The sequence below is a fragment of the Candoia aspera genome, chromosome 1, assembly GCF_035149785.1.
Source record: "Candoia aspera isolate rCanAsp1 chromosome 1, rCanAsp1.hap2, whole genome shotgun sequence".
NCBI lineage: Eukaryota > Metazoa > Chordata > Lepidosauria > Squamata > Boidae > Candoia > Candoia aspera.
Window position 1 is genome coordinate 274,335,148 of NC_086153.1, and position 11,406 is coordinate 274,346,553.

Sequence of the window (11,406 nt, forward strand, 5' to 3'; positions counted from 1 at the left end):
ACGGAAATATATTACTTTGAGTTAAATATAATAGAAATTGTTACACACTTATTGTTACACACTTATTTATTCTCATTTTTTCAACATACAGCATACAAATTTACCTGGGCCCAAGCTCCAATAAACATTGTATGGCTTACTTCACAATTTAAAAAATGTGCTGAAAAGCCTTTTGTATGTAACAAGTTGTTTTCCTCTTAGAAATTAATATAAAATTAATTTAATAAAATTTATATTATATTAATATAAATTTATATTAATTTAATAAAATTAATATAAAGCTCTCTCACCCCAAGGCCTGCAATAGGCAGTAACAGAATGGACATGCAAGAGTCCCAGAATCCTGAGCTAAAGTAAAAAATATTTAAGTTCTGTTGGCAGGGGAGAAAAACTCTAAGAAAACAGAACAGAAATTTCACAAACATTTCAAGAGGCACACATAAAAGCAAAGAAAGGAAAGAATGAAGAAAAAGCAGTTTTGCCATAATGCAGAAATGAAATGGGGTTATTTATTACAGAGGTGGAGAATTTATGACCTTTCAGACATTGGGCTAAAACTTCTGGGATCTTTCGCTGTTAGTCATATTGCCTGGGATTGTTGAGTATTGTAGCTCAACACTGGGAACAGCATTTTATTTTCTTCAAGCCACCTTGGTAAGCTTGAAGTCTCCTGAGATTTGCAAAACAGTCATCCTTTGTACAGGCTGCACACGGTGACTGAAACTAAGCAACTGACGTCCATCAAGCAGGATCCGGATCTGCTGATGTTCACACAAAAGCTCCATCTGAAAATAAAGAAAAGGCTAAAGAAACTGGTGGAAAGTTGGCATGCAACCACCTCACTGATCATTAAATCTCATGAGATTTCAAGCAAGAACACTAAGATTTCAATATTCAGTGATCTCCCACGATAAAAGATTTGGGCCATATACACCCATGCACCTTCACCAAGTACTCTTAAACACTACCCATTACCCCAGACGACAGACTGGGAACTATTGGTCTAGGTTCTCTCCTCCTTGCTCTTGTAGAAAGTAAAGCTGTATGAATGCGGTCACAAATTCAGTCTCTCCAGTTAAAGCAACGGTGGGTAACTTCCTTGCAGCTTGGGACCACAGTTTTTTGGTGGGGTTAGAGCCATCAATATTTTTGTCCTGGTTTACAGATCTTGGAGTCCTTGCAGTAGTGAACTTGTTGGAATTATCAGGGATCAACTCAGCATTGTCTCATAAGTATAAAGGGGTCGCTCTAGCAAATTGCATCTCTATTGTGCTTGTGGGATGTTGTGGGTCACCTGACTTCCTCTTCCTCTTCCTCCCCCTCCTTGGGTTTGGGGATTAACAATCTCCTTTACCTCGTGGGCAGACATGCAAGCAGGGGGGCTGCAGAATGTAGCTCCTTGCCCTTTCTATTCCACATATAAAGTGTCTACAAAGAACCAGTGAGAATTAAGTGCTTTCTACTATGAATCTACTTGTATCCAGATCTACTGAATAAAAGTAAGCTATCTCTATTTTTCTTCATCTAACTACAGTGTGAAGACTGAATTTATTTCTGAACGTAATTAAGCTTAATGTGCAAGTTCTCTTTTGGTTAACGCTTCTACTCTGCAAGATTGCTGTTTGCTGCTTGGAGTTCTTTTACTAACCTTTAAAAATGCCATCAGAAATGTCAAAGGATTTGAAGAGCTGGAGAAGAACATTGCTTTTGAAGACTTGGAGGACTGTCAGTTTAACAATCGGGATTAGGCAACATAGATGGTCAAGCATAAACTAATTAGGACTGTGCAATACTTAAAATCTGAAGGTAAAAAGACTCTTCAGAGTACTTGGGGGCACAATACCAGGAAAAGACACAGCTGCTTTAAAGAGCTGCAGTTTAATGCTACAGTCACCTATTTGCCTTTGAATCTTTGAATCCAAAGCTTTGCACGGTCCTAAGACATATATTCTATGAGAGACATGATGTTTGTATGAGAGACATTACCTTAAATGAGTCTTCTGCTGTAAATGGGAAGTAGGGAATTGTCTTTTCTTCCTTACCCCATTTCCCACCAATTTGCGAATTCCGGACAATGGATTTCTCACTAAAGCTGACTACAAGTAATAATCCAATATCCCTGGTTGTGTGATCATCCTTGGGGTCACAAAGCAAAGCCACTGAAAAACTATAAGAAAGTAATATGTGTTTAAGGATCACAGGTTTTAGCAATGCAAGGTGACAGTATATGACTTATAAAGAGCGCACCCTTCCTTCCTTCCTTCCTTCCTTCCTTCCTTCCTTCCTTCCTTCCTTCCTTCCTTCCTTCCTTCCTTCCTTCCTCTCTGTCTCTGCTCCTCTTAACTTTTGTATGACTATGGAAAAAAATAGATGGAAGAAATGGTGGAAGGAAATCAAGAAATTGGAAATGAAAAATAAAGTCTGCTAGAACAAAGATGGATGCAAAAATAGAAAATATGGGCTGATAACAGATGTATTGCAACATTGTTTGGATTGTCCATATGATTCTATAATCAGGCAGAATACAAATTGCACAATAAAAACTTAAAGGTGTAAAAGACATGGGATGGTGATATCATTTTGTGTGGTATGATATAAATCTGATTTTGGATATAATAAAAGAAATTAATTCCTTCTTGAATAAAAAAATCAAAACTTCTGTTACACCCACAGAAATATACAATTTCCAAAAGTGTAGCTGTGGGCTAGCAGATTTTGGCTGCAAAAATCCAGACAATCACTAGATGGCAGCAAAGCTATCTCAAACGCTCTAAATGTTTGCTGCTGTCTAGTTTTTGCGAACAGATCTGGTAGCGCTAGTGATGCTATGTCAGTCTGTGGAAGAAAAACCAGCAGAATCCACAGCATCCTAAGACTTGCGGTGTGTTTTAACATAGTAACTACTATACAAAACTGGCTTTCTAGTTTGTGTAGCAGTTAAGTTGCTGGACAAGAAACCAGGAGTCTGTGAGTTCTGGTCCCACCTTAGGCACAGAAGCCGGCTGGGTGACTTTGGGCTGGTCACTCTCTCAGCCCAACTCACCTCACAGGGTGGTTGTTGTGGGGAAAATGGGAGGAAGCATTATATATACTGCCTTGAGTGGTACAAAAACAGATGCATCTGGAGTTTCAAGGATGTGTATATGGTTTGTGAAAGGAAATATAAATAAATAGTGAGGTTAGAGGAAATGAAATGCAGCAACAATAGATGCTGGCAATTACATTAACAGATGCCATGCACATGAAAGTTCTGGGTGACCCAGGTATCCGGCTTGGGAATCCAGATGTGTGGCAGAGCCTGTGCAATGGTTGCACTGATTTGTTGTGGGGTGTTCTGTTTTTACTTTGGCTGCTGATTATGTCTGTGTTGTTTATAATTTTTTAATTTATTAAAAAAATTATTTTAATTTTAATGTATACCTTTGTATAGTGTTTTAACTGTTGCAGAGTCACACACAGGCATGAATTTGAGATGGATATCAATTCATATACTGTAAATATAGATTGATTGATTGAATGAATGATGAACGAAAATGTATTTTCTTGATGTAAGGTGAACTAGGCAGAATTCAGAAGATCAGAGAAATCAAAAGAGGAAAATAAAAACACATATATACAAAATTCACATATACATGTGTATGATGGCACCAGGATACCTTTCCCAAATGACCTCATTGTCCCCCAGTGTTTGGAAACCTCTGATCTAATCCAATCTTCTGCTCAATGAGGTATATACAACTCAGGATGCATCTTTTTTTCCCCCTCAGCAGCAAATTCACTGGCCTCAATTTGGAAGTTACTGTTATAAAATCTAATTGTTTGAAATAAAATGGCTTTGTATGTTTTGTGAAGACACACTGCTCAGGAATAACAAATGTCTTTTTACTCCACATTTCTTTTTATGTTCTCAGAGAGAAGAAAAGAATCTTTTTACCAACAGCCTGTCTACCTCTCTTGTTTCCCAAATAATGGGTTATGACCCTAATGGGCGACTTAACTGCAGCTCAAATACCAGGTCATGTACCTACCTTTTTGGTGTGGGATATATCACGCCCATGATAGTGATTTTCATAGTTGGCCTCAGTCCTCCCTTAATTTCACCGACATATTTCTCCACCTGAATATGGGGAAAAATCATTCTAAACATGTGTTTAATGATGGCATCTATAACATTAGAAAAAAAATTACTAAGATTCTGAGCAGTTTAACAATAACATTAATTGCCCACAAAAATGTTAAGCTCCCTTTTGCTAGACTTATTCAAGTGGTGGCTAAATGGCCATCCGACATGGGAGGCTTAAATTCCTGCACTGGGCTGAATTTAATGTCCAACTCTAGGATTCTGTGGCACGTAATGACATGCAGAACTATGCAATAATTACAGTTATGTTCATTATTAACCTATAAGCCTATCTATGCAATGATTATTCTCCTAAGTGTAAATGCCTTTCAAGCTCTGCCTGTTTTTCTGAAAAGCCACCGCAGTAAAGAGGAAAATGGAAGGGCAGCTCAGTTTTGTGAAATGGGTATCACTGAAGTCTACTTTAAGTAAACTCAACATTGTGTTTTCATCATGCAATACAACCCTCATATTTTGGGGGTTGCTTTGCTGGAATATGGTGGAACTTAGATAATCTAAATGGTAAGCCACAGCCCTGAAGCAATTTCTGTGATACTGCATTTTATATACAGGTTTTCATTAAATATTAATTATATCTCCACAGAACTGCAGCCTTTGACTGCTGGTTTCAGTGTTGTGAGGGGGGGGTGAAGAGCATCCCCTGAAGGTGCCTCAAACTCATGAGAGAAGAAAAAGGGAGTTAGCCACAGGTGGGTGACCGGACCCTGAACCCGTGGGGCTGAGGATATGCGTGTTAGATAGAGCCGTTTAGGTTAGGAATTTATAGCTGATTGTGTAGAGTAGCTGGCGTCTACAAAGAGGTGTTTGAGTGGGATTAGCCTTTGAAAGGAGGAAGAGATAAGGATGGCAGAATCATCCCGGACACATAAACACATAAACCTAGTAACTAACTCAAGAATGCTTGGGAAACAGGAAGATTGTGAGCTGAGCCCTCGAAGGAGGGGGAGGATAGTTAGGGTATAAAGGTTTTGAGCTAGCTTTGTTCTTGGTTCTTTCCTGCACCTGCATGGAGGGAGCCCGCCTTTGCAAATGCGTTACAAATAAACTCTTTTCTCTGTATCGTCGAACCTTGTGAATTGGAATTCTTCTGGGAGGTTTTTCCCGCTGACAATCTGGCGAGCCAGCCAGGAGCCTGAGGTTCAGGACCGATCCAGAGGGGTTGCAGTGAGAGGGTAAGTGGCCACCGCTTCCCATTGTTGAAGTGTCCCTGCTCGAGACCCCTCGGGACCGCCTGCCCAGGTTCCTATACAGAGCGACGATCCAGAGAAAAGAAGCGAAGCCCAGCTGGCGGAGCAGCGGGTGGAGAAGACCAACCGGTTGGAGGCCAACTGATCGAGGAGGATCAGTTGAGCGTTGTCCAGTCGTAGGCTCTGACGAGAAGCTGGAATAGGTGAGTTGTAAGGCTTGTGGGAGGACGTGACTGACCGAGGGACTCTTTGGTGTGGGTGGTTAAACAGTCGCAGTTCCTGCAGGTAGCCGTGAGAGTCCGGTGCCTCAGGTCGGCTGTAGTGCTCCATCGGGGGTGGGTATTGAAGGAGTCAGACTTTAAAAATAGCCAGCGTCTGCTGGGAGTCTGATAAGATCTTGCCGAGAAGGAGAGGGCTTAAAATTCGCATCCAGCGCGGGCTGGAGTCCTCGGGGCGAGATCAGTGAGAAGAACGGTCAGTCATGGGGAAAGAACAGAGCAAACTGCCTAGGAGACTGGAGGCTGGCAATCGAGTAGGATCCAGCAGAGGGCCAGATCCGGATGTGCCCTTAGGACTGGTTATAAACCAGTGGAGCATGCCATGGCTGAAAAGGTATACCAGAGGATTAGAGAAGGTGATGATGATTAAGCTGTGCACAAAACAAGTGGCCAAAATACCCATTGGTCGATCCCGAACGTCCCTACCTTTGGGATCCCAATGGGATGTCCGATGGGTATTGGATCACTCAATTAAAGAACTATATTGTGGAACATGGTCTCACGGACCAGGTGCCTTATGTAGAAGTCTGGTAATATGTGTCTTGGGAAGGGCTAGACCCGCCCACAGGCATTTTTGTAAGTAAAGAGGACAGCAGCGATGAGGAATGCCTTTTTAAACTCGTCTCGATGCCATAGGTTGAGGTCGGACTTTAAAACTAGCCAGCGCTTGCTGGGAGGCCGGCCCGGTTTTGCCCCCGACAGTCAGAGGCTTAAAATTGCTGGAAAGCAAATCCAGCGTGGGCTGGAGTACTCTACCTTGGGTGTAAAACAATCAGAGGGTCGAGAGGGGCTAGTGCTGATCAAGGATCAGGGTGAGAGAAGGCAGTAACCAAGATGGGCTGAGGAGAGTATAGAGGATCTCTTAAAAGAAACAGAGAAAAATGTAAGCAGGAGGGCAGGATCATGGTAGCAACAATAAGGGAAGTTATGGAACAAAGGGAACACAGCAGGACGCCGCCACCCAGAGATGAGGAAAGTATCGGTGTGGAAATGGCGGGGAAGAAGAGAACTGGTAGAAATCAATCCTGGGAGTCCTTCAGGACTGTCAGAATTTGTATGAGTATGTGAAAATGTTTTCCATTTGTAGGTAGTTGCCTGTGTATTGGTATGTATATTTGTTGAGGGAAATGGTGCAGAGTGTGTGTGTGTGCTCATGTGTGTGTGTGGCATGGGCATCTGTCCTGAGCTGAGGAGAGAAAGTCTGAAGAGGGAATGAAGGGAGAGAAACAGCTATGTGAGCTTGTCCTTTAAGAGTTAAACGTGAGTCTGTCCCTTTAAGGAACTGAACTCCTCCACAGTAGAAGGGGGAATGCTTCAGGTTTTTGGAAATCCATGGCCCTGGCCAGGCTGTGGGTCTTCCAAATTTTTGGCTTTGCTGTGAATGGAGGGACATGGGATTTGATTGTGTCATGTGTTCAGTGCTGTGAGTAGGTGACCAATTTAATTTGTGTGGAAGGGAATTGGGTAAAAGTGAATTAAATAAAGTGAAGGAGAAATAAGAATGAACTTGTGATGTTGAGATGACTTGAGAGAAAGAATGCCTATGGGGTGGTACACAATTTTGAAAAATATGGTTAGAGAGGGGACTAAAGGGAAAGAAGTTTTTCCCTGTAATAACACCACAATTAAGCACCGGAGAAAGATGGTTTGTGGATGGGTCAAGCAAAGTAGAAGAGGGAAAGAGGAAGTTGGGTTTTGCGATTGTTGAAGAAAATGGGGAAGTGATAGAGAGGGAGCTTTGCCTCCGAGTTGGTCGGCGCAGCGATATACCAGCTCATCAGAGAGGCCATAGCCCAGGGGTGGTGGGAAATCGGTGGGCATATAAATGGGCGAAGGAGGCCGCTGGCCAATTGGAATTACAAATGGTGGCGGTGCCAATTTTGGACCCTCCAGAGAGCCCAATCTGGAAACCCACTGAGCAAGGAAAGAAAAAGTTAAGAGAGGAGGGTTGCAGAGAGACGGAGAAAGGATGGCAAATGGAAGGAGGGGGAGAAGTAGTATCTCCCGAGGTTATGAAGGGAATTCTGGAAAAAGTGCATGAAGGAGCATTGGGGAACCGATGCTTTGGTAGATGCAGTGAAAGGAAGGTTTTGGTGCTTAACTATGTGAACCATAAAGGGCACAGGTAGACTGAGCTGCCAGAAGAAGGGGGGTGCTGGCAGAGCCCATAAATGAACAGGGTGTTTGCAGAACAACCCCAGGAGGAGAGAGAGAGAGAAAGAAAGAAAAAGAAAGAAAGATGAAATGCCTCGTTTTTAGCTCAAGGTTTGCGGCCCCAAAGAGGGGGAGGCAGGGGGAGTTCTCGGAAGATTGGGTCGAGGAGGTATTCCATAAAATAGAGGGCTCGGGAAACAGACAGGCGTGGGAAGGCCCTGGAGAGACGCAGGCTCTCTGGGGAGGGGAGTTGAGTTAAATCACAATAGGGCAGTTGAGTGTGGATTGACTCCAATAGGCCTGGGAGCGGCTAGATTCATCTTGATGGGAGCTATCGCCCTTTTAATAAAGCATTCCTTTCTCCTGGCTGAAAGGCAGGGAGGAAGAGTTTCTGTGTTCCTGCAGGGCTGTGATGGATTGCATGTGGCAACAGCCTGTTGAGGCATTGGTGTGCAGTTTTCTTTTAGAGAGCATTTGTTTGTCTGAATGTGTGCGTATATGTAAGGTTGAGAAACTGTTTTGAGTTGTGAAAGGAGAGTTGAGAGATTGTGTGAGTCTATTCCTTAGGTTTTGTGTGTGTGTGTTGTGATTTATGTAATTTGAATGCATATGATGGGAAAGTTGAAAGGTTTTTGTCAATCCTTTCCCATTTGTTTTGTTTGTTTTTTTAATTGTTTGAGGAGTATGTGTGTTTCATTATTTGCCCAGTCTCACCCAAACTCCCCCCTTCAGTCTGCCTCTTGCCTGCTTGTTACAGGCTTGAGGATCTAGATGAGGGGACAGAAGGGTGACAGAGGGGAGGGGCAATGCTTTTACAGAAGATCCTTTACTCCCCCATCTTTTTAGGATTCTTCCTTTTGCAGTGCCTTTACACACATCAGAGAAGTTTCAGAGATTTCTCGTTCTGCTGTAGAAGGAAATGATTACTCCTCTTGTGAAAAGGGGGGGAATGTGGGCAGTTTCAGAGAGGCAATGACTCAGAGAAGGGGGGGGCACCCCTTTGCTCTCACAGCTCCACTCTGCTCTGCCCTTGGCATTCCAGTTTTAGAAAAGTGTGCGTGTTTTTATAAATTTTATATGGATTAAATTTTAATCACTCCTCAACATAGCACATGATGATAAAAACAGGAGAGAGAGAGAGGGAAAATTTTGGACAATGTATGGTTTTAAGTAGAGCTTCCATGGACTGGTATGATCTATCTGAATTTTTGTTTTTGTTTTTGTTTTGACAATTTTGGTTATGGAAACAGTCCAAACACTAGATGGGCTCTTATGTCAATGCTTTCTTTTTGTGGTGATTGTTTTATAAGTTTTGATTTTAAGGAAGTTATTGAGAAATTAAAAATTGGCAAGTAAAATCCAAAGTAGTGTTTAGATATATCCAAAACTACACCTACCAATCTGGTCACATGGGACAAACGCTTTGGGGGATTGTGTGACTAGAACATGGACACAGGCCTTTGTGGTAACAATACTAAGTCTCTGGATTGCTCCTAAGAAAAGACTAGGAGTCAATCCATTTGAGATGGGTGACTCTATCTTGGAATTCTTAGTGGAGAAGTAGGAGACATGCATGCCATGGGGAGGAAATTTGTCTGCAAGTATTTGAAACAGTTATCTGCGCAAGTCTTGTCCTTGTCTCCCTATCTACAGGAACACAGAGCCCTCCTGTTGGAATAGCAGACGCATCCTTTTAAGTCTGGAAATCGAGTTAAACCAGACAGAGGGGAGTCAGCAACTGAGTTGGGAGAAACCCTAAAGAAGACACTGATGTTGCCAAATACTGCTGGACACTGGACTGTGCAGAAAAAGAAAATGCGCCTGAACTTTTGTTTAATACCTTGTAGTTTTGATGACCATAATAGTTCCTGAACCTGGAAAAGAGAGTCACAGGGTTCAAGGGAAGCTTTAAAAACTCAATTTAGCACAATAGCGAATTTCTATTTCCATATGAAAAGGGATTAGGATACAGTTCTGAAATCCAGCCTACCTGTAGTATGGAACTACGGTTAATCCACTGGTATGGATTTGTTAGCCTTATGGGCTGGTGCCTATAACTCACACCATCCAAGAGATGGAAGCTTCAGTTAAACGGCATTATCAACAATGGGGAAATGAGAACCTGGGAGAAGATGATGATTGGAGCTGGCTATGGGACTGGTTACCAGGGTTTGGGTGGATAAAACAGCTTTGCTTTGTGATTATAGCTGTAGTTTGTTTATGCAGATTAATATGCTGTTGTATTCAATGTGCCCCTGCATGTATTCAGATGGGGAAAGGATTGTGTGACAGCTTGAAGTGGAGGACGGAGCGTTAGATGTTGCTTGAGTTTGAGGCAGTAAGGAAGTAAGAGAAAAAGGGGGGAGTTGTGAGGGGGGGGTGAAGAGCATCCCCTGAAGGTGCCTCAAACTCATGAGAGAAGAAAAAGGGAGTTAGCCACAGGTGGGTGACCGGACCCTGAACCCGTGGGGCTGAGGATATGCGTGTTAGATAGAGCCGTTTAGGTTAGGAATTTATAGCTGATTGTGTAGAGTAGCTGGCGTCTACAAAGAGGTGTTTGAGTGGGATTAGCCTTTGAAAGGAGGAAGAGATAAGGATGGCAGAATCATCCCGGACACATAAACACATAAACCTAGTAACTAACTCAAGAATGCTTGGGAAACAGGAAGATTGTGAGCTGAGCCCTCGAAGGAGGGGGAGGATAGTTAGGGTATAAAGGTTTTGAGCTAGCTTTGTTCTTGGTTCTTTCCTGCACCTGCATGGAGGGAGCCCGCCTTTGCAAATGCGTTACAAATAAACTCTTTTCTCTGTATCGTCGAACCTTGTGAATTGGAATTCTTCTGGGAGGTTTTTCCCGCTGACAGTGTGAATTGTACTACCTGTTTCTTTATATGTCTAGGTTATTCTAGATGCTTTCTAAACATGGGACAGCCAGTGTGGTACAGGGATAGAGCACTGGATTAGGTTTGGTGAAATCAAGATTATTATCTTTCTACCTTCTGTTCAACACTTTTATTACTGTATTGCATATCTTGTTCAGCAATGGAAAAACACTGATCACAGTATGGAAAGATACTTTCTAAGTCTTTCACATAAATAAATGCCAGGGATGTATGTCCACTCCATACATTCCATCCCTATACAAGTGCAAATTATTCATACATAAATATATTGAATTATTCTGTATATTAATCCACACACATATGAGAAACACTAATTTAGCCCAGCACTTTGCAAAAATCTATAGTTCCAAATGTTTATCATAACAATGCATATTGTGATTCTCCCTGGCTATATTAAAGCCTAACTAATCTCACAGGTGAACAATACTTCAGGCTATGCAAACATTCCTGATTCTTAACTTTTTCAGCCCTTTCCATAAAATAATTATCCGAAGAAGCAATAAATTTCAATTTTAAAACAAGATAAATGAAGTTTATGAAGAAGAAAATAAACTTTTTTGTGCACTCTTCTCCTAAACAAATTTTTGCAGAAGAATAAATTTCGTTTACTTACATTTGTGCACCTGTCATTTTCTGTCATTTTTTGGCTTGCTATGTTCCTTAGAAAGGGTCCGAAAACTTCTTTTCCTGTTCCTGTATATCCACATAACAAAAAGGACAGAATAAAGAGGGGATGTCATGGG

At 42.0% G+C, this 11,406-nt stretch overlaps 1 protein-coding gene across 2 annotated transcripts; it reads right to left on the reverse strand.

Annotated features, from left to right (window-relative positions):
• Nucleotides 1–489: 489 nt before the first annotated feature.
• Nucleotides 490–11,406, reverse strand: LOC134487755 (galectin-related protein A-like). Of its 2 annotated transcripts, none has more exons than XM_063289792.1 (4): nt 11,277–11,406; nt 4,029–4,117; nt 1,987–2,167; nt 490–785 (listed from the first exon to the last, which is right to left on the reverse strand). In XM_063289792.1, the coding sequence occupies exons 1-4, from the start codon at nt 11,301–11,303 to the stop codon at nt 642–644; spliced, it is 441 nt and encodes a 146-aa protein (XP_063145862.1). In that variant the 5' UTR covers nt 11,304–11,406; the 3' UTR covers nt 490–641. The 2 variants fall into 2 exon arrangements, with proteins under 2 accessions (XP_063145862.1, XP_063145861.1); XM_063289791.1 differs by having other exon boundaries at nt 4,029–4,139; nt 11,277–11,391.